At 46.1% G+C, this 23,671-nt stretch overlaps 2 protein-coding genes across 3 annotated transcripts in view; one reads left to right on the forward strand and one right to left on the reverse strand.

Moving 5' to 3' along the window:
- Positions 1–23,671, forward strand: part of PDCD6IP (programmed cell death 6 interacting protein) — a 151,810-nt gene that overhangs the window by 92,817 nt on the left and 35,322 nt on the right. The window lies entirely within an intron of this gene.
- LOC139153128 (tigger transposable element-derived protein 1-like) lies at positions 12,072–17,473 on the reverse strand. The gene is made up of 3 exons (XM_070726719.1): positions 17,400–17,473; positions 16,509–17,140; positions 12,072–12,125 (listed from the first exon to the last, which is right to left on the reverse strand). The coding sequence occupies exons 2-3, from the start codon at positions 16,896–16,898 to the stop codon at positions 12,072–12,074; spliced, it is 444 nt and encodes a 147-aa protein (XP_070582820.1). The 5' UTR covers positions 16,899–17,140; positions 17,400–17,473.

Genomic DNA, 23,671 nt, shown 5'->3' on the forward strand with positions numbered 1-23,671 from the left:
CTGGGTCCCGTCAACTAAACAATGTCGTTTGGCGGGACTCAGGGAAAGAGCCTTCTCTGTGGCGGCCCTGGCCCTCTGGAACCAACTCCCCCCCAGAGATCAGAATATCCCCCACCCTTCTTGCCTTTCGTAAGCTTCTTAAAACCCACCTCTGTTGTCAGGCATGGGGGAACTGAGATATTCTTTCCCCCTAGGCTTCTACAATTTATGTATGGTATGTTTGTATGTATGTATGATTGGTTTTAAAATAAGGGGTTTTAGCTGTTTTAGTATTGGATTGTCACATGTTGTTTTTATCACTGTTGTTAGCCGCCCCGAGTCTACGGAGAAGGGCAGCAAACAAATCCAATAAATAAATAAATAAAATTTTTATATCAATATTTGCTAATAGGTTTAAAAGTATTAAAAACAATATGATACATAGTGATCAAAACGGATTTCTCCAGGAAGACAAATTAAAAATAATTTAAGAATAGTAAATACATTAGAATATTATGAGCAACACCCAAAAAAACAAATGGCACTTATATTTTTAGATGCGAAAAAAGCATTTGATAATGTAGATTGGAATTTTATGAAAATACAATTAAATAAGATGGAGGTTGGAACAAAGTTTTTTAACATAATAGATGCTATATATTCTGAACAATCAGCCAAAATTATAATAAACAGTGAACAGACTGAAAAAGTAGCAATACAACGAGGAATATCACCATTATTATTTGTTTTACCATTAGAAGCATTGTTGATAAAAATAAGAGCAGACAAGGAAATAAAAGGACTGAAGATTAAAAAAGAAATCTATAAAACACAAGCATTCGCTGATGACGTGGTATTTGTTTTAGATGACCCAACAGAATCTATCTTAAAGTTAATAAATTCAATTGAAGAATATGGGAAAGTCGCAGGATTGAAAATAAAGAAAGAAAAGACGCAGATATTAACAAAAAATATGACTGAAACACAGAGAAAGTACAGTGATCCCTCGATTATCGCGAGGGTTCCGTTCCAGGACCCCTCGCAATAATCGATTTTTCGCGATGTAGGGTTCCGGAAGTAAAAACATCATCTGCGCATGCGTGCCATTTTTTTTCATGGCCGCACGTGCGCAGATTGTGGGGTTTGCGTATGGGAGGTGGGGAAGACCCTGGGAAGGTTCCTTCGGCCGCCTAGCAGCTGATCTGCTCGGTAGCGCAGCAGCAGCGAGGAGCCGAAGATTGGAGTTTCCCAGCCGCCCACGCAAAGGGGAAACCCCATCTTCGGCTCCTTGCGCTACTGAGCAGATCAGCTGCTAGGCGGCCGAAGGAACCTTCCCTGGGTCTTCCCCGCGGCCTCGGATCCTCGCTGATGCCCGCCCGCCGTTTGCCGCTCGCCTCGTTCGCCCCGCCTCGTTCGCCGCTCGCCTCGTTCACCCCCCCGCTCGCCTCGTTCGCCCGCCTCATTCACCCCCGCTCACCTCGTTCGCCCGCCTCTCGCCCCGTTCACCCGCCGCTCGCCTCGTTTGCCCGCCTCGTTCGCCGCTCGCCTCGTTCACCCCCCCGCTCGCCTCATTCGCCCGCCTCGTTCACCCCCCCGCTCGCCTCGTTCGCCCGCCTCGTTCGCTCGCCTAGTTTGCCCGCCTCGTTCACCCCCCGCTCGCCTCGTTCGCCCGCCTCGTTCGCTCGCCTGTTTCGCCCGCCTCGTTCACCCCCCGCTCGCCTCGTTCGCCCGCCTCGTTCGCTCGCCTCGTTTGCCCGCCTCGTTCACCCCCCGCTCGCCTCGTTCGCCCACCTCGTTCGCTCGCCTGTTTTGCCCGCCTCGTTCACCCCCCGCTCGCCTCGTTCGCTCGCCTCGTTCACACGCTCGCCTCGTTCACCCCCCCGCTCGCCTCGTTCGCCGCTCGCCTCGTTCGCCCGCCTCGTTCACCCCCCGCTCGCCTCGTTCGCCCGCCTCGTTTGCCCGCCTCGTTCACCCCCAGCTCGCCTCGTTCGCCTGCCTCGTTCGCCCGCCTCGTTCGCCGCTCGCCTCGTTCACCCCCCGCTCGCCTCGTTCACCCCCCGCTCGCCTCGTTCGCCCCGCCTCGTTCGCTCGCCTCGTTCGCCCGCCTCATTCACCCCCCCGCTCGCCTCGTTCGCCCGCCTCGTTCGCCCGCCTCGTTCACCCCCTGCTCGCCTCGTTCACCCCCTGCTCGCCTCGTTCGCTCGCCTCGTTCACTCGCCCCGTTCACCCCCCTGCTCGCCTCGTTCACCCCCCTGCTCGCCTCGTTCGCTCGCCCCGTTCACCCCGCCGCTCGCCTCGTTCACCCCCTGCTCGCCTCATTCGCTCGCCTCGTTCACTCGCCTCGTTCACCCCCTGCTCGCCTCGTTCGCGCGCCCCCGTTCACCCGCCGCTCGCCTCGTTCGCTCGCCTCGTTCACTCGCCCCGTTCACCCCCTGCTCGCCTCGTTCACCCCCTGCTCGCCTCGTTCGCTCGCCTCGTTCACTCGCCCCGTTCACCCCCTGCTCGCCTCGTTCACTCCCCTGCTCGCCTTGTTCGCTCGCCCCGTTCACCCGCCGCTCGCCTCGTTCACCCCCTGCTCGCCTCGTTCGCTCGCCTCGTTCACTCGCCTCATTCACCCCCTGCTCGCCTCGTTCGCTCACCCCGTTCACCCGCCGCTCGCCTCGTTCACCCCCTGCTCGCCTCGTTCGCTCGCCTCGTTCACTCGCCCCGTTCACCCCCTGCTCGCCTCGTTCACCCCCTGCTCGCCTCGTTCGCTCGCCCCGTTCACCTGCCGCTCACCTCGTTCGCCTGCCGCTGTCGGGACACCCCCCACCCCAGCACTTTAAATCCCGCCGCTTCTGCTGGATACGGGCGATGGGGGGGCGAGCTGCCACAGCCCTGGCTTCCGTGCCGCTCATCCCACCCACCGCCCGTATCCAGCAGAAGCGGCGGGATTCAAAGTGCTGCGGTGGGGGGGCTGTCGGGACAAGCCGCGCACAAAGGCCGAGGCGAGGCTGAGCAGGAGAAGCCAACCAGCGAGGCGGTGGGCTAGGAGCCGCAGGCGAAAGGAGCTCGGGCATCGGAGTGCGGCGCCAGGCATTGTTCTCCGGACCCCGCCCGCTCAGCCCGGCTGCTGGATTCAAAGTGCTGGGGTGGGGGTGGGCTGTCAGGACAAGGAGCGAGGGGGCTGCGAAGGGGCGCACGCGGCAGAGCTCCGGCGGAGGAGAGGTGGCGGGGAGAAGCTCTCTTTCCCTCCCCCCCCGGAAAAAAGAAAGCAGCCCCAGCCAAAGACGCCCAGCGAGAAAGAGGCCTCCGCGCCGACTTTTCTCGGCTGCTGCCCACGTCCGGCTCTCTTGGCAGGCAGAAGCAACAAGTCCGGCGCGGAGGCCTCTTTCTCGCTGGGCGTCTTTGGCTGGGGCTGCTTTCTTTTTTCCGGGGGTGGGGGAAGAGGGAGAGAGAGCTTCTCCCCACCACCTCTCCCCACCGCCTCACGGGGGTCGTGTGAACGTGCTACATACATACTGTATTGCATCCCTGGGCAACGGGGAAACCCCAAGACCATGTAAGCTGAAAACGGGCGGTTTGGACTTCCCATTCCTCCAAGTCACTTCGCCGCTCGTGTCCTGGCTAAACTGGGCGGCAGGATACAGGCTTTGAGTTTTGGCTGCGGGGGGAGGGAGTTAGGAAAGTCCTACTTCTCCCCCCGCAGCCAAAAACTCAAAGCCTGTCTCCTGCCGCCCGGTTTAGCCAGGACACGAGCGGCAAAATGACACCCCCCACCCCAGCACTTTGAATCCCGCCGCAAGGTAAGCTTCGGGGCGGGGCGGGCGGGGCCCTTTTGTGCCAGTCAGGGAGGCGGCGGCGGCGGCTGCAGCAGAGGCGGGCGGGGGAGGCCGGCCCGCCGGAGGGGCGATGCGGGCGGCGGAGACAGGCGAGGTCCCGGCCGCCCCCCGCCCGCTTGGCCCCGGGGGCTGAAGTTGCCACGCTGCCTTTGCAAACCTGCCCGAACGAGGGAGGCGAGGGAGCCCCTTTGTTGGCCGGCGGCCTGGCCGGCCCTTGGCGCGCGGTGCCCGCGGGGATTGCTGTGGCGGGGCCTGCCCACTGCCTTCGCCCAGACCAGAGAGGCGTCACTCGGCTGGGCTGGCGGATCCGCGGAGGCGTTGCCGAGGCCGGGCTGAGCGGTGCCATGGGAGCGGGCGGCTTGGCCTCGCTGCGGCGGCGACGGCGGCTTTGCGGGTCCTCGCTGGCGGCCTTTTCCCTCCTCCCGCCGGGCGGAGGAGGCTGCGGGGCTTTCTAAAGGGAGGAAGAACTTGCTATCGAGCCTGCTAATGAAATCCAACCGGCGGAGGGTCTGAAATTCCACCCGAGGGGAAATGGAAAAAAGCCCAGCCGGGAGCGCGGCGCCAGGCATTGTTCTCCGGACCCCGCCCGCAGCCTGGAGAGGGAAAGGGCCGCCGCGGGTTGGATTTCATTAGCAGGCTCGATAGCAAGTTCGATAGCGGCGGGCGAACGAGGGGAGCGTCGGGCGAACGAGGGGAGCGTCGGGCGAACGAGGGGAGCGTCGGGCGAACGAGGGGAGCGTCGGGCGAACGAGGGGAGCGTCGGGCGAACGAGGCGAGCGGCGGGGCGAACGACGGGAGCGGCGGGCGAACGAGGGGAGCGGCGGGCGAACGAGGGGAGCGGCGGGCGAACGAGGCGAGCGGCGGGCGAACGAGGCGAGCGGCGGGCGAACGAGGCGAGCGGCGGGCGAACGAGGCGAGCGGCGGGCGAACGAGGCGAGCGGCGGGCGAACGAAGCGAGCGGCGGGGCGAACGAGGCGAGCGGCGGGCGAACGACAGGAGCGGCGGGCGAACGACGGGAGCGGCGGGCGAACGAGGCGAGCGGCGGGCGAACGAGGCGAGCGGCGGGCGAACGGGGCGAGCGGCGGGCGAACGGGGCGAGCGGCGGGCGAACGGGGCGAGCGGCGGGCGAACGGGGCGAGCGGCGGGCGAACGGGGGGAGCGGCGGGCGAACGGGGGAGCGGCGGGCGAACGAGGCGAGCGGCGGGCGAACGAGGCGAGCGGCGGGCGAACGAGGCGAGCGGCGGGCGAACGACGGGAGCGGCGGGCGAACGAGGCGAGCGGCGGGCGAACGAGGCGAGCGGCGGGCGAACGGGGCGAGCGGCGGGCGAACGGGGGGAGCGGCGGGCGAACGGGGCGAGCGGCGGGCGAACGAGGCGAGCGGCGGGCGAACGGGGCAAGCGGCAAACGGCGGGCGGGCATCAGCGGGATCCGAGGCGGCGAATTCGCTTCCAGACTCAGCTCAAAAGCGCCGATAGCCAGCGCCAAGGAACGGCTTGTCCACGCTGGCTCTCCGCGCTTTCGAGCTGAGTCCGGGAGCGAATTCGCTTCAGGACTCAGCGAGGAGTTTGCGTGGGCGGTGGGGAAACTCCTCGCTGACGCCAGCAAGAGGGGGAAGACCCAGGAAAGCCGCCCAGCAGCTGATCTCCCGGTTGCCATCTACGCATGCGTGCCCATAGAAAAAAAAACGCACGCATGCGTAGATGGTATTTTGACTTCCGGGTTGAAAAATCGCGAAGTACCCTGTTCGCAATGGTTGGGGACGCAATAAACGGGGGATCACTGTATTTAGGAGATTTATCAAACATGAAAATTATAAAAAAAGTGAAATACTTAGGGATATGGATGACTTCCAAAGCTGTATCTTTAAAAAATGACATTTACTTAAAATTATTAAGTCAGGTTAAAAAAGATTTAGAAGTATGGAGTAATTTACAATTATCATTGGTAGGAAGAATTTCTACAATTAAAATGAATATTCTCCCTAAAATCCTGTTCCTCTTTCAAGTTATCCCAATAAACCCAGGACTGAATTTTTTTGCTGAATTAAATAAGATAATAAAAAACATTATTTGGCAAGGTAAAAAATCAAGAATAAAACAAAATTCATTAGAAGATCGTAAAGAAAGAGGAAGCCTTGGCCTCCCAAACTGGAAACTATATTATCATGCCACCGCCTTGACATGGATAAAAGAATGGCTGACCTTAGAAAATCAAAGGTCGCTTAACCTAGAAGGTCACAATTTGATGGTGGGTTGGCATGACAAATTAAACAACACATTCATATTTTAAAATAACATCATTAGAAAAGCACTGAAAGAAGTATGGAATGAAATAAAGAAAAAACATTTCTTAGTAATGCCAGAATGGGTTTCACCCATTGAAGCTATCATACATCCAAATCTTAAAGAAAAGGGTAAGATTTGGAAATATAAAGATTTGTTAGATAATCAATTAATATTAAGAACAAAACAAGAGTTACAAGAATTGGGTATTGACTTAGATTGGTGGCAATATATGCAGATCAGTTCTAGATATCAAATGGATGTAAAGACTTATATTTTTAGAAAAGAAAATAATGTATTAAGTAAAGTATTATTTCAAAATCAAGTAAAGTTAATTGGAAATACAGTGATCCCCCGATCATTGCGGGGGTTCCGTTCCAGGACCTCCCGCAACGAGCGGGTTTTCGCGAAGTTGGGGGCTCGGGGGTTGCTGGAAAGCCCTCCCAGGCCGGCTCCGATCGTTTTAAAACAGGCGCGGGGCTTCTCTGCTGACTCCTGGCGAACTTCCCCGCTTTAGGAGTCAGCGGAGAAGCGGCGCGCCTGTTTTAAAACGATCGGAGCCGGCCTGGGAGGGCTTTCCAGCAACCCCCGAGCCCGGGTTGGGGGCTCGGGGGTTGCTGGAAAGCCCTCCCAGGCCGGCTCCGATCGTTTTAAAACAGGCGCGGGGCTTCTCCGCTGACTCCTGGCGAACTTCCCGGGCGAAGGGCGGGCGAGCGGCGAAGGGCGGGCGAGCGGCGGGTGGCCGGGCGAAGGGCGGGCGAAGGGCGGGTGGCCGGGCGAACGGCGGGCGAGCGGGTGCTGGGGGGGCTTCGCCCTCCCACCAGCAAGAGGGGGAAGACCCAGGGAAGCCGCCCAGCAGCTGATCTGCCCGGCGCCATCTACGCATGCGTGCCCATAGAAAAAAAGGGCACGCATGTGCAGATGGTGTTTTGACTTCCGGGTTGAAAAATCGCAAATTAGCCTGTTTGCAATGGTCGGGGACCGGGGGATCACTGTATATATAAATATTTATTAAATCACAGAACGATAGGTTGGATTTTGAAAGACAACATGATCAGTTGGTGCAAAAATTTTGGCAAAGAGATAAATTTAGGTACATGGGAAAACATATGGGTATATAACTGGAAAATAACAAAACCAATTTCCTTTAAAGAAAACCAAATCAAGATGTTTTATAGATGGCACCTTCCACCATATAGAATCTCCAAAATGTTTCCGTCTGTGTCGTCTATTTGCTGGAAATGTAAAAAAGAAATCGGCACATATTATCATACATGGTGGACATTTCCTGAGACTAAAATATTTTGGAACAAAGTAGAGAATTGGATAAATGAAATAACAAAGGAAAAGATTAAAAAATCTCCCGAATTTTTTTTATTGGGCATTTCAAATACAAAGTACAAAAAAGAAATCTATTATTTAATAATACATATATTGGTTGCGGCCCGAATTACATTCGCTCAGAAATGGAAAGAAAAGACAATACCAAAAGATGTTGAAGTATTTAAAAAAATCATAGAATGTGCAGAATTAGATATGATGACAAAACGTTTAAATAATCAAACTGAAACAGAATTTTACAAAATATGGAACAAAGTATATGATTGGTGGAATTTTAAAAATAGTGTTAAAAATTAAATAAACAATAATATATAACTATTTGAAGAATTATAAGGTAGAATGAAATAGTATATAGTATAATAAAGTTAGAAGCGTTAAAAAAAATTCTTTTTTTTCTGCATTGATAATACTTTTTTTTCTTTTTATATAAGTATATGATATCTTAATAGATAAAGAAATTTAATTAATAGGCTTAATATTAAAAATATAGAGTTAAATTTAATAAGAATGTAATTTACACATATGGTATCTCTATTGATCTGATAACAGTTAGGGTTTTATAGTTTTGTATTAGTTAGACTTCTACGACAAGCGGAGCAATGGCAGCTCCTTAAATGTTCAATGTTGTATGTCTTTGTCCAAAAAAAGAAGAAAGAAATAGGGCAGTATGATTCCACTGGGTTTACAGTGAAGTTTTTTTTCTTTTAGAATAGGGCATGATGATTCCACTAGGCTTACAGTGATACAATTAGAGTAGGGCACAATGATTGTGCTGGGTATGCAGCAATATAATTAGGGTATGATGATTCTACTGGGTTTACAGTGATATAAATGGAGAAGGAAATTATGAGTTTATCATTTCACTGAATCCACAGATATGAATTAGAGTAGGGTAGGAGGATTTTATGGGTTGACTTTTGAACCATAAAATCCCTCAGGGTATGATGAATATAATGGGCTCTATAAGGAATGTATGAAAGAAAAAGGGAAAATATATTTTTTCTCTTTCTCCTTTCTCTTATCTTTGTTTTTCTCTTTTTTTCTTTCTCTTCCTCTTTTTTCCCTTTTAAATATTTTTCTATTTCTTTATTTACCTATCAAAAGGTGTTATTATCAATTGGCTTTGTTAATTTGGTTCATGGCGATATATGTGACACATTATTTGGATTTTTTCCCCTTGAAACAATTTTTTTCTCTTTTTTCTGTAAGGGTTAGATACAAATTAAGAATTATTGGATGTGATTTGAAATTTTGGCTCTTTTTTCTTGTTTTATTTTTCTTTTAAAGGGCAATTGTTATAAAAGTAAGGTTAAGAAAAATACACGAAAAGTGATATTAAGGAGATATGGAGAAAATTGAAGCACTTTGTTTAATTAATTAGACTAGGAACAGCCTAAAAAGTGTATTAGCTAACAGCTTTTAAATGTCATATAAGAAATGGGACTAATTATTTTTTGTCCAGATGTCAAATGTAAAGGAGGGAGGCAGCATGTCAGGCCCAAAGCCAGTATGTGAAGTTAGAGCCTTTGGGCTTGCTACAGTTAGTAGTGATAGGGAAATGGGAGGGCTGAGAGAGAGAGAGAGAGATATTGATACCACCACACATTCCTTACACAGAGTCCAAGGTCAACTGAACAAATGAAGCCAGTGAATCCCTTCACTGGATTTGTCCATGTGGTTGCACTTTTGGGTGTGGGGAATGTGAGATGAACTTTAACCTGGATGGGGAACTGAAGATAATTTAGTGTTGGAATGACAGAGCATCGAATCCAACATGGCGAAGTTAATAAATCGAACCATTTGTGAGAGCACAGGAGTGGAATGTAAGTTATTTCTCAGATGCTATTTGGTTCGTTGATAGCAAATTCCAACACTCCCCTTTTCTTCAAAAACTTGAGTTCCCATCTGTCTGCTCCAACCACGGGCAGAGAGTAACTCAAGACTATGGAAGAGAGAGGGTTAACCAAGAACCTGGTGGTGGAAGGGCTTGGAGTTTTCTACCCCCGTCTCCTGGAGGATCCAGCCAGAATTCAATAGTATAAAGATACGGAAGGAAATTTCCAGCATGGGAGATGGGAGCTTAGGATAGAGATGAAGATGCCGGAGGCAATTTATATCCTGGAAGGGGAATAGGTGAGGTGTCAATGGATTCCTGAATCTTGCCCTTCCCATGGGCCTCTATATGCGGCAACAATAAACAAGAATGTAGCCTTTCCTTTCGCCCAAGCCTCTCACACTCTGAGCAAATTGGGACATAGACAAAGCCCTCTGTTACATCAAAGAAATTTCCATGTGGAGGGATTTCAACCCCTGTTTGCCCCCCCTTCTCCCTACTCCTGCGATTGCAGCTGGCCTGCCGTTTTCCAAGCTGAGATTGGAGAGAGAGGTGACCATTTGTTCCAAATTAATCGGCAGTGGAATTATAGCCTTTCTAAAGGGATGGAGGAGTCGGAGGAACCCAGACTGCTTTCTAAATTGCATAATGAGGGGGCTCCTGAGCTGGATAATGTGGCAAGACAGACATAGGCATAGATCCGGATTGGTCATTTGAGACAATCAGGGCGGCCTGTGAAGAAATCTATGGAGGAGTTCAGAAAAGTTGCATGCAACCTGAGAGAATGGCCAAAAAACATTTTGGTCCATGTTTTTAAAGGTGACCTTGACCCAGAATTGGGAGAGGCTTGTGAATTGTATGGGGGAGGCAGTTGGGCCATTCAAGACTGGTATGCCACAGCAGTCACTTTGGGTAATGTAATTCCTGTTAAGAAAGAACCTCCCCCCCGCCATGCTCCAAATACAGTGGAACCCCGACATAAGAGCTGCTCTACTTAAGAGCAACTCGAGATAAGAGCTGGGAGGGGAGAGATATTTTTGTTCTACTTACAAGCCCAAATTCGAGATACAAGCGCCAAGGAGCTGTCTCCTGAAGCCAAACGCTAACTTCCGCGTTCAGCTTCAGGAGACAGCTGCGAAGCGGCGCGCGTGTTTTAAAAGGTTGCAGCCGGCCTGGGGGGCTCGGGGGGGTGCTTGCAGCTTTCTTTCTTGCTCTTTTTCTTTCTCTCTTTTACCTTCCCTTCCTCTATTTCTTCTTTTCTTTCTCCTTCCCACCTTCTTCCCTCCCTCCCTCCCTCCCTTCACTCATTCCTCTCTTACTCTCCCCTTTCATAAGTTTCCTTGCTTCCTTCCTCTGTTCCTGTCCCTTCCCCCTTTCTTTCTTTCTTTCTCTTTTTCTTTCTCTCTTTTACCTTCCCTTCCTCTATTTCTTCTTTTCTTTCTCCTTCCCACCTTCTTCCCTCCCTCCCTCCCTTCCTTCACTCATTCCTCTCTTACTCTCCCCTTTCATAAGTTTCCTTGCTTCCTTCCTCTGTTCCTGTCCCTTCCCTCTTTCCTTCCTTCCTTCCCACCCTCCGTCCATTCATTCACCCATTCCTCTCTTGATCGCTTAAAGCCGGTCCCTGGTGCAAAAAGGGTTGGGGACCTCTGTCCTACAGGATTGGGTGGCAGAGAAGTTGAACATATGTAAATTTAAAAGTTTAAGAAAGTTTACAAGTTAAGTGAAAGAAACTTCATTATTCATTTATATGTACATGTACATTTCTTCATTAAAAACATGTCTTTCTGCATAATTTAGACTAACTTTGTGAGTTTTTTGAGGGCTGGAACCAATTAAAATTATTTACATTAATTCCTATGGGGAAAAGTCGTTCGAGATAAGAGCTGCTCGACTTAAGAGCCCAGATCCGGAACGAATTAAACTCGTATCTCGAGGTACCACTGTAATTCTTTAAGACGCTGCCTTTTCCCTTGCCAGCTGGGCCTCTCTTGCTCAGGGGCCATGAGGGAAATATATTGCTATCAATGTGACCAGACTGGCCATAAGGGAACTGACTGCTTGACGCCCCTCTCTCTCCGGAAACCCAAGCCAAGCCCATTAGTGGAGAGAGGATCTGAAGAAGCCCCTCTGCAGGGTCACTGGGCCTTCCAAACAGCAGAGCTGTGCCCTCCTGAGGATTTTATTGAGGGTGAAGAACCTGTTCCTTCAGGAACCAGCCCCGATTGGAATGAGGAGCCCGGTGGAGTAGATGACCCAATAGTGACTGAGCCCATCCATCCATTCCTCATTAAAGCAAGGATTAGAGTAATGGCCATGGAGGAGGAGGAGAAAATATGGACCCTGATAGATACAGGGTGCTCGAGATGCCTTATCTGCAAAAACGTAGTGGAGAAGTTAAAAATCCAGCCCAGGCCTTTAGCGAAATCTGTCCGGTTCCAACACATGGATGGCTCTGTAGTGGGCAGAGTTCCCGCTATGCTCCTGACTGAGTTAGTGGAGCTGCAGATAGGCTGACACCATGAATTCCTGAAATTCATAGTCGCCCCCACGATGTTGGAAGCAGTCATATTGGGTCTGGCGTGGTTAGACAAATGGGCCCCCACCATTCATTGGGAGGGTGGATATCGCAAGCTTATCCTCCCCCTTGGCTCTAAAACTCTTTCAGAGACTGATAAGAGAAAAACTCCTCCCTGGGAGCCAAATAGGTCTTTAGCAGTGGCTGCGATGAAGGAAGGAAGATCTCCAGATGGTGCCCTTGGAATACGGAGACTTGAAAAAAGTTATCAGTGAGTAATACTGTAAAGAACTGTCCCCTCACAGACCCACAGACTGTGTGATAGAATTTGAATCGGGCAACTCTCCCAAAACCTAGAATATACACAATGTCACCAAAGGAATTGGGAGAGCTTAGAAAATACATACACACCAATCTGAGAAGGGGATTCATCCAGCCTGCCAATTCCAAGACAGCAGCCCCCGTTCTCTTTAAAGAGAAGAAGGACAGGAATGGGTGGGGTCAATGGCCACGATAACATGGAGCTGCCCTTGCTCACATGAGGGTAGCCCCAAATCCCCACCATCTGGGGGTCTCGGTTCTTCTGAACCAAGCCCTCACCTCCTTGAAGGGGAGGTAACGTAGGGGACGCTGCCGGCAGTCCGGTTGGGGGTTCGGCAAACCCCCATCGGATGAACCGTCTTGTCTCGCGCTGGCAGTGGTGCGAAGCCGACCAGATAGCAATGTCTGTGCCGACAATAGTCGCAGGAAGACAACGCAACCCAGGAGATGAAAGAAGACAAGTAACATCTGGGAAGAGAAAAAAATCTTGAGCATATGCGAAGACCTAGACCTAGACCTAGTGCTGTGCTGGCGAGAATGGAGTGCTAAAAGACTTTTAAAAAGATTTTTGGAGAATTGTTTACAAATGAAAAAGAAAAGCCGGAAATGGGATCGTAGCGGCTGCTCAATAATGGAGGCATGCAGCAATAGCTTCGACTCGGCAAATTGTGCAATATTTTCTCTTCTGTCTGGAGGAGCTTTAAAGGCTGTATAAAATTTGGAACTTGGCTTTGATTCAATTTGATTTGGATGATATTTGGACTTTTTTTTGTTTTTTTTCTTGTTGGAATTATTTCCCTCTGCATGGAAGTGATGTATTGGTTTGAATTTGGTCTGCCGTCTTTTTGTTTCGAGGAGCTATTGCATTGTGATCCAGGATTTGCATTACTATAGAAAAAAAGCTAATAGAGGATTAACAAATGGTTGTTTATTGGTTGTGTATCTTGCAAGGATGAATTTTCTTTGTAATTTTCTTAGCTTCATGAAGAGAGGATGGCATTGGCATGGACTAGAGGAGGGCTGCAGAGACACTGTACAATAACTGGCTAATAGAATAAGCATGTATACGTTGGATTCTAGAACCAGTTTTGAACTTACATCTGGAGCTACAGTGGGAGAAAGAACTATGGAATGGAACATGAATGATAACGGCAACAGCAATTGTGGAGTAAGGAATTTTGCAGAGACATGGTTACATAACTTGGTTATATAGCTTGGCAAGAAACTAACTTTTACAAAAACTGCTTCTTTCATAATCAGATTGTAGCTACAAATGGATTTATATTTGGAGAAAGATTTATGGGCTTGTTGTTTGATAACAACAACAGCACCTTTAAGGGAAAAAAATTTTTTTTAACTTTTTTAACAATGCAAAGTTGGCAATTAGCTTAGATTTTAAGGAAACTTTAAAGTTAGAGGGATTGTATTTCGATTGGGAGATAGAAGGGCTTGATGGAAGAGGAATTCACTAACGGGAACAAAGATAATTATGTTGTGAATAATATATAATTAAGATATTTTTGCTTGAATATAAAACTATTTTTTGGGTAAAACTTAAAACATTAACCTTTGAAATTTGGAAACAAGGGAATGATGCAAATGGAGGTGGGTTATATTTTTTCTTGGAGGGAAATTAATATTAAGATGCAATACAATCATATTGTTTTAAATATTCAGAGAAGGGGGGTGGAGTAGAGCCAGAGAGTGGGAAAATGCAAGAAAAATATATGAATATAATAATTGGAATTCAGGGCACTGTCATTAGGTTTTTGCTAGTATAATCAATATGGAATATGAAAGGATCATGGAATTAATAATAGAATTAATAATGGAATAATGGAATTAATTGAGGTGGCTTAGTAATGAACTGAATTATTACAGATAATATTTGGAGACTAAATTAAGATATTTAGTTTACTTATTCAAACTTAAAAAATTTGGAAATAGAAGATCATGCTTTTTTTTGCTTTTTTAAAATAATTTTTTAAATTAAATTTTATCACAACAAACAAAAAACTTAAAGAAAAAGTGCCCAACACCAATAACCCCTCCACCATTTAGGGGGTTCAGTTATTTACACTAAATTCCAATTTCTTCCTTGGCTCCGGTTTACATTTCTTTACATTACAAAGAGTGATTGAAGTTTATTTTTCACATTGTCGTCATATATTCTACATAACATATAATCTTTCACCTTATTCCATCATGCCATCAGCTTCTCCAATTTATTTTCATCACAGTTAATTAATCTTGATTCCATAATTTCAAAGTGAATGTGGTCCACCATGTACCAGTACCAATTCTGGATTGTCCATTTATTGCTGTCCTTCCACCCTAATACCACTACTGCTTGTGCGCTTTCCAAGGCTGCTGTTTTGATTTCTCTAAATTCTCGTGATTCCCCGTGTTTAACTAGTGTTGCTAATTCTTTCGTGATTATCCAATTAATGTTTAGCATATTGTTAATTTCATTCTGTACTTCCTTCCAAAATTTTTGAACTTCAACACATTCCCAGAGCATATGCATAAAAACTCCTTTTATTTGGCAACCATGCCAACAGTTTCCTTTTCCTTTCCTCTGGAAGTGTGCTAGTTTTACTGGCGTGAAGTACCATTTGTGTAAAATTTTCCTTCTCATCTCTCTAATTCTTGTGTTCTTTATCTTATATATATTTTCTACTACTTCTTCCATCTCGTTTTCATTGATCTGTAATTCGTTTTGCCAGTATCTTGTTAGGCCTTTAATCACTTCCTCTTCCACTTGTAATAACATACTATAAATCTTACTAGCCTGTCCTTTTGAATCATTAATCTTTTCTTTCAGTATTTTCTCTAGACAGTTTTCTTCTCTCAAAAATGCTTCTTTAATCTCAGTTTTATTCAAATATTTGCATATTGCATTAATCTGCAACCATTTTTGTTGGCCCAACCACCATTCGAGGCGAGTTCTGTTAACTCTTCCATCTATTTCATATAATTGTTCTATTCTCATTATGCCTTTATCATTTAATTCCTTTATAACTCTATCTAGATTAACGTCATTATTTATGTTCAAAACATGCAATGTTGATAATTTTGAGTTCCTATTTGCTAATTTCCCTTGCCATTTTGACCAAATATCTACAGCTGCTTTCAAAGGATCGGCTAATCTATTAATTTTTATTTTACTCCATTTTTTAAATAAAATTTGAACCTGGTTTTTTTGTGCTCTCAAGTTGCTAGCTCTCAGTGAGAACACTTACCACTTCTGATTTCCAAGTCCAATTTGAACCAGGTTTTTTGGCCCTCATGTCCTCCTTCCATCCCTCCCTCCCTCCATCCCTCCCTCCTTCCATCCCTCCCTCCTTCCTTTCGTAAAAAGCACTTAAACAATGACAGAATAAAAAAACCCAGCCCTCACCTGTTTGAATTTCATTCACTCAGTCATTCATTCATTCTTCTGTATGCCACTCAGTCCCAACACTTTCAACCCACAAATTACCATTTCCCATCCCCTTAATGTACTGTACTGTACCTCTACCTGTACCTGTAACCTGTACTGTACACATTGAATAACACTTAGTCATCCTGATAGAAATAATAAAAATGTTTATTTACATTTTGACATTTTTGGGGGGGGGTTAGCATAACTAGGATAAATCGGGATCTTCTTCTATCACCATGTCTACAATGGACGCTGCAGGTGATGGTGTGACAGACCTCGTGGTTTTCGTGACAAACATAGTTATGGGCAGTTGTTGGCGCATTTTCTTTTGCTTGGCTAACATGGCTCTGTATGGTGCAATGGTGTTGTCAAGGGAGGCCTTAAAGTGTATAGAGCGAGTCATGTTGGGATCCCAAAGTTCCGCCATGCGTTGGAGATTTGCAGCAGCTCTGTTCATTTCTGCAAGCCGCTCAAGCGTTAGGCCAACATCTTCTTCTTCCTCAGATTCTTCAGCTCCCTCTTCCTCCTCTTCTTCACTCGCTGACCTGGTCAGCTCCTCCAGATCTCTGTCTGTCAGTGGTAGGCCATGCTCATCAAGCAAACCATTGACTTCCTCTGGTGTCATGTCAACGAAGCCTTCTCCACCCAGTGCCTGTGCCAGCTTCACAGAGTTCTGGACTGCAGCATCTTGAATTTCTTCGGGAGCAAATCCCCTGTGATCATGCACCACTTCTGGCCACAATTTCCTCCAGCAGGCATTCATTGTCTGTGACTTCATATCCATTAAGGCACTCTGAATGTTCTTCAGACAAGATGCAATTGTGTACTGATGCCAGTAGGCCTTCAATGTGAAGTTTTCATCACCATCCATTGCTTCCACGATGCTTCCAAGAGAATTGCGCGTGTACAGTGCCTTAAATGCGCGGATAACACCTTGATCCATCGGCTGGATAAGCGATGTGGTGTTTGGTGGCAAGAATTCAACTTGTACCCCATCATGTTCATGTGCCAGGTCATCATGGCCTCCAGCATTGTTCATTAGTAGAAGCACTTTGAAATTGAGTCCTTTGCCAGCCAAATACACCTGCACCTGTGGGATGAAGCACTGATGAAACCAGTCCCGCGTGAGGGGTTTTGTAATCCATGCTTTAGGATTATGCATCCAGTACACTGGCAATGCATTCTTATTTCTGTTCTTGAGGGCTCTTGGATTTCGTGACTTATAGATTAGCCCTGGCTTCAGCAAAAAGCCTGCTGCATTCCCACACATGACCAAAGTCACCCGATCTTTCATGGCCTTAAAGCCAGGGGCTTTGGCTTCATCTTGCATCAAGAAAGTCCTTGAAGGCATCCTCTTCCAGAACAGGCCTGTTTCGTCCATGTTGAACACCTGTTCTGGAAGGTAGCCCGCTTCTGCAATTAGGTCTTTAAACGTGCCCTGGACAAAGTTTTCAGCTGCACCTGTATCTGCTGAGGCAGCTTCTCCATGCAATGACACACTCTTCAGGCCATAGCGCCGTTGAAATTTGTCAAACCACCCTTTGCTTGCTGTGAATGTGGCTGGGGCTGAAGAAGCAGAAGATGTTGATGGCTGGGGGTCATCAGAGTCAACAACACCTTCATCTACAGAGAATGACAGGAAAGGGAGAGAGAAGTGACTTGAATGAAAGCATACAGTCCTTCCATCCCTCCCTCCCTCCTTCCATCCATCCCTCCCTCCCTCCTTCCTTCCTTCCCTTCTCTCCCTCCCTCCTAACATCCCTCCCTCCTTCCATCCATCCCTCCCTCCATCCATCCTTCCCTTCTCTCCCTCCCTCCCTCCTTCCTTAAAAAACACTTAAATACAGTATGTAATGACAGAATAAAAAAACCCAGCCCTTACCTGGGTTTCCCTCATCTGCATCGCCTCCTTCTGTGTCTGCAAGACGGTTGTACAATTGCTGCGCCTTGGTTCGTATAGTGTTCGTATCCAAAGCAATGCTCTTTTTTCGGCAGTCTTGTACCCACACAGACAAAGCAGCTTCCATCTTCATAAGGCGTTTGTTTCTAGGCATCACCATTCTTTTTGCAGCCTTGTTGAATGATATCAGAGAAGTTTGCCTTATCTTCTTCTCATCTTTCCTAATGTATCGCACAGTCGATTCGTTGATCCCATAATGCCGACCAACCTCTACATTAGAACGTCCCGCTTTCAGCATGTCCAAAAGTTCAATCTTCTCCTTGATTGTCAGCATCTTCCGGGTCTTTTTAGCATCGCCGGCTCCACTCCGGGTGCAACGTTTAGGTGCCATCTTCCACGAAGTCTTCACAAACAGCTCCAAGAAACAGATGCAAGACACAGATGCAAGACACAGATCCAAGACAGATCCACAGATCCAAGACACAGATCCAAGACACAACAACTCCAAGACACAGATGCAAGACACAGATGCAAGACACAGATCCAAGACAGATCCACAGATCCAAGACACAGATCCAAGACACAACTTCAAGACACAGATGCAAGACACAGCTCCAAAGAACAGATCCAAGAAACAGATGAAACCGCTCCGACCAACAGCTCCTACAAACGCTCAAAAAGTTGCAAAAGTTTCAAAGCAAACCACGCTGAGCAAACAACACTGATTGGCCGAGATTTCTGTCCATCAGCAATGACAACGCTGATTGGCTGAAATTTTGCTGTATCACCATTGCCGGGCAAACTTATTGTAATGGCAAAGCTGATTGGCCGACATTTCGGCCAACCAGCAATGCTGCACGTCAGTTTGGTGATGACGCGTGACGTCATCGGGCGGGAAAAACCACGCACGTATTTTTAATTTATTTATTTTTTTGAAAAATCGCGATATAGCGTTTCGCGAAGATCGAGGTGGTATCAATTGCTGAAAAATCACGATATAGCATTTCGCGAAGATCGAGATCGCGAAACTTGAGGGATCACTGTATATCATTTCTACTTTAACAAGTCAAAATCATTATATATCATATTATTCTATTATTTTTCAAGAAAAGTAGCTTCCATTAGAAATCCCAATATAGTAATATTCTTCCCAAATCTATATACTTCTACTACGATGGCGCCGACAAAGGCTGCCTCAGTGAAATGCTCTCACACAGTTTCTTCATTTTCTACTATTCCCTGCAATTCTCAATTCGCAACTTTACCCCCACCTGTCTTTACAAACACGGAGGAGAATTTAGCACAGGAGGAAGCCATTTCCTGGCAATCATGGATCACCAAAAACAAATGCAGCCGGCAGAGACGAAGAGGTAAAAGGGTGGGAATTTTAAAATAGACTAAGGAACAAGGGAATTAAAAAAAACACCGCTCACATCTTTCTTACCAATTTATGTTCACTTGCCAACAAGATGGATGAAATACTGCTTTTAAATAGATGCAATTCTGATTTTCGCAATGCATCTGCCCTATGCTTTACTGAAACCTGGCTAAATGAAGAAATAATGATAATAGTATGCATATACTGGGCTTCCAAATTTTTCACACAGATCGGAATGCAGAATTATCAGGGGGGGGGAAAGGGAGGAGGCTTATGTTATATATATTAACATCACCATTATACAAATATTCTGTGATGAAAACTTGGAGTCTTTAATTATTTATTGCAAACCCTTTTATTCCCCTCGTGAGATTCATTTCTTTTTAATATCTGCAATTTACATCCCTCCCTAAGCATCTGTAAAAAAAGGCACTAAAAACCCTAGCTGATCAGATTACGGAGGCTGAAGCCAAATACCCTAATTAACTGGCGATTATTTTGGGAGAATTAAACAGGGCAGACTTAAGAGATGAGCTATCAAAATACTTTCAACATGTAAATTGTCCCACCAGAAGCAATAATATCTTAGACCATTGCTATACAACAGTAAAAAATGCTTACCGGGCCTTACCAAGAGCAGCTGTGGGCCACTCTGATCATTGCATGATTCACCTTGTACCTGTGTACAAACAAAGATTTAAAGCCACAAAACCAACAATTAAATCAGTGAGGACTTGGACTGACAAAGCAAAGTTAAAGCTACAGGCTTGCTTTGACTGCAGAGACTGGAATATTTTTAAAGAAACCTCTGTAGAGCTACATGAACTCACAGATACTGTAATTTCATATGTCAACCAAATATACAGTAACAATAAACCTTGGTTCACAGCCAAACTCAAGCAGTTATGTCATTCCAAAAAGGAAACCTACAGAAAAGGTTATAGAATGCTGTACAACCAGGCCAGAAATATATTAACAAGGGAGATCAGAGCAGTAAAAAGGAACTACTCTGAAAAGCTGAAGAATCAATTCTCAACAAATGAACCAGCAAACATGTGGAAAACTCGTAAAAACATCACCGGTTACAGCAAACCACCTTCCCAAGCTGAAGGAGATCAGCAATTGCCAGATAACCTGAATGTGTTCTACTGCAGGTTTGAAAAGAAACCACAACCTCCATCTCAGACACACCAACAACAGCCAAATCTTCTACAACTGAACCCATCCCGTTGGGTTTACAATCCCTAGTGATCACAGAAAAGGAAGTGAAAGATCTATTTCACAGACAGAAGCCTGGACAAGCACCATGCCTAGACAAGATAACTCCTTCCTGCTTAAAAGTCTGTGCTGACCAATTGGCCTCCATCTTCACCCAAATCTTCAACAAATCACTAGAGTTGTGCTATGTTCCTTCTTGCTTCAAATACTCGACTATCATCCCAGTGCTGAAGTAGCCCTCCATCAAGGAACTGAATTACTACAGACCAGTTGCTCTAACATCTGTAGTTATGAAAACCTTTGAAAGGCTAGTGATGTTCCACTTGAAAACCATCACAGATCCACTGTTAGACCCCCTGCAATTTGCATACCGAGCAAATAGATCAACAGATGATGCTATTAATATGGCTCTACACTACATCCTTCAACATCTTGAATCTCCAATGACCTACAATAGGATCCTCTTTGTAGACTTCAGTTCAGCATTCAATACCATCATACCGGACATTCTCTTAACCAAACTAAATCAGCTAGCGGTACCTGAACACACTTGTAAGTGGATCACAAGCTTCCTAACAGACAGGAAGTAGCAGGTGAAGCTAGGAAAAATCACATCAGATACATGTACAATTAGCACAGGTACCCCCCAAGGCTGTGTACTCTCACCACTTCTCTTCTCTCTATACACTAATGACTGCATCTCAAACGATCCATCTGTTAACCTCTTGAAGTTTGCAGATGATACAACAATGATTGGACTTATTCGAGACAATGATGAAGCCGCATACAGATGAGAGGTTAAACAACTATCCTTGTGGTGTGACCAGAACAATCTAGAACTGAACACACTCAAAACCGTAGAAATTGTGGTAGACTTCAGGAGAAACCCTTCCACCTCTCACAATACTAGACAGCACAGTATCAACAGTAGAGATCTTCAAATTTCTAGGTTCTATCATATCTCAAGACCTAAAATGGTCACCTAACATCAAAAACATCATCAAAAAAGCACAACAAATAATGTTCTTTCTGCACCAGCTCAGGAAGCTCAAACTGCCCAAGGAGCTGCTGATACAGTTCTGCAGAGGAATCATTGAGTCTGTCATCTGCACCTCTATAACTATCTGGTCTGGTGCTGCAACCCAACAGGATCAACAGACTTCAGAGGATAATCAGAACTGCAGAAAAAACAATTGCTGTCAACCTGCCTTCTATTGAGAACTTGGATACTGCACAAGTCAAAAAGAGGGCGGGGAAAATATTTACTGACCCCTTGCATCCTCGACATAAACTGTTTCAACTCCTACCTTCAAAACGTCGCTACGGAGCACTGCACACCAAGACAACTAGACACAAGAACAGTTTTTTCCCCGAATGCCATCACTCTAGTAAACAAATAATTCCCTCCACACTGTCAGAATTTTTACTAAATCTGCACTTCTATTCTTCTAGTTTTTCTCATAATTCCTATCATCCTTTTCCTCCCACTTAGAACTGTATGACTGTAACTTGTTGTTTGTATCCTAAGATTTTTATTAATATTGATTGTTTCTTCATTGCTTATTTGATCTCTGTGACAATCATTAAGTATTGTACCACATGTTTCTTGACAAATGTATCTTTTTCTTTTATGTAGGCTTAGAGCATATGCACCAAGACAAATTCCTTTTGTGTCCAATCACACTTGGCCAATAAAATTCTATTCTATATTTTCCACTGCCGTTCTTAGTGTAATAATCTTCCCTAATCTATGCTTCACTGTCATACTCAGTGTAATAATCTTCCCTACTCTAATTGTTTTCACTGCCAATTGCAGCGTGATAATCTTCCCTAATCTATGTGTTTCCCTAATCTATATATTTTCCCTATTCTATATATCTTCCACTATCGAACTCAGTGTGATAATCTTCTCTAATCTATTTAATTCAACTTTTCCTTACTCCGTCTGTCTAGGGTTTGTAAGTGGAAAATGATTCTTGAGAAGGGGCAAAAAAAATGTATGAACACCCAGTTCTTATCTAGTAAAGTCCAAAACTGTAACTGGAAAAGGCAGAGAGAAACATCTGTGGGGCCTCTCTAGGAATCTCCTGGGAGGAAACAGGACCAGAAAGGACGAGGAGAAGCCTCCGTGGGGCCTCTCCAGGAATCTCCTGGGAGGAAATAGGGCCGGAAAAGGCGGTGAGAAGCCTCTATGGGGCCTCTCTATGAATCTCCTGGGAGGAAACAGCCTCCGCCCTCCTTGTGGTTTCCCCAATTGCACGCATTATTTGCTTTTACATTGATTCCTATGGGGAAAATTGCTTCTTCTTACAAACTTTTCTATTTAAAAACCTGGTCATGGAATGAATTAAGTTCATAAGTAGAGGTTCCACAGTATGTCAGAGTAAAGTAAAATGGATGTATAGTGATATTGAGGTGGTACCACCACCACGTAAATTAAACCAAATGGAGGGTAAATATACAAATATTTGTTGGAGGTGCAAGAAAATGATTGGGACATATAAATATGTTACTGAGGAGTGCATTATTGTCGCTGGTAGAAAAACAGGAGATAAATGAAACAAAATAGCAATTGATTGTAAATCTGATAATGGCAACTAGATTTGTGATGGTTAAATGTTGGCGACAAAATTGGGATATTCAAAGAAATGAGTGGCATAATGAAATTTGGAGTATGGCAACGAATGATAAATTAACAACAGAAATTAAATTTTAATTAAATTTTAATAAGGGAGGATTTTATAAAAACAGTGTTGGTGGAAGGCAAAGGGAATAAACCTACTCATGAACATATGTTGTTTTGGAGCGGATAAGAGCACAATTGGAATATTATTATTAATATTATTATTATTTATTAGATTTGTATACCGCCCTTCTCCGGAGACTCGGGATACAAAAAGCAGCACAATTAATTAAAAATTACTACTAAAATTCCAATATATTAAAATCAGTCAGCCAATTCATTCACAACCTCACATCACATTTAGTAAATGGGGGGGGGGGGGGCTTGATCCAATTGCACCATGCCTGACGACATAAGTGAGTCTTAAGACTCTTGCAAAAGGCGAGGAGGGTGGGGCAGTGTGAATCTCTGTAGGGAGCTGATTCCAGAAGGCCGGGGCCAGGGCCATCACAGAGAAGGCTCTTCCCCTAGGCCCCGCCAGATGACATTGTCTGGCTGATGGGACCCAGAGAAGGCCAACTCTGTGGGACCTAACCAGTCCCTGGGATTCATCGGCAGAAGGTGGTCCCGTAAGTAATCTGGTCTGATGCCATGTCGGGCTTTATAGGTCATCACCAACACATTGAATTGTGTCCAGAAACCAATTGGCAACCAATGCAGTCCATGGAGTGTTGAAGAGACATGGGTGTATTTGGGAAGACCCATGACCGCTCACGCAGCTGCAGTCTGCACGATTTAAAGTTTCCGAACATTCTTCAGAGCTAGCCTCACGTAGAGAACATTGCAGTAGTCGAACCTTGAGGTGATAAGGGCATGAGTGATCGTGAGCATAGACTCCCTATCTAGATAGGGCCGCAACTGGTGCACCAGGCGAACCTGGGCAAATGCCTCCTCGCCACAGCCAAAAATTGTTCTAATGTCAGCTGTGGGTCAAGGAGGACACCCAACTTGTGGACCCTCTCTGAGGGGGTCAAT

The sequence above is a fragment of the Erythrolamprus reginae genome, chromosome Z (assembly GCF_031021105.1).
Source record: "Erythrolamprus reginae isolate rEryReg1 chromosome Z, rEryReg1.hap1, whole genome shotgun sequence".
In the NCBI taxonomy this organism is placed as follows: Eukaryota; Metazoa; Chordata; class Lepidosauria; order Squamata; family Dipsadidae; genus Erythrolamprus; species Erythrolamprus reginae.

Coding starts and splice junctions, on each gene's coding strand:
- LOC139153128 (XM_070726719.1), bottom strand. CDS start 16,898: ATGGACGAAACAGGCCTGTTCTGGAAGAGGATGCCTTCAAGGACTTTC. Junction 12,126..16,508: donor TGGCACATGAACATGATGGG/GTACAAGTTGAA, acceptor TGTATATTCTAG/GTTTTGGGAGAGTTGCCCGA.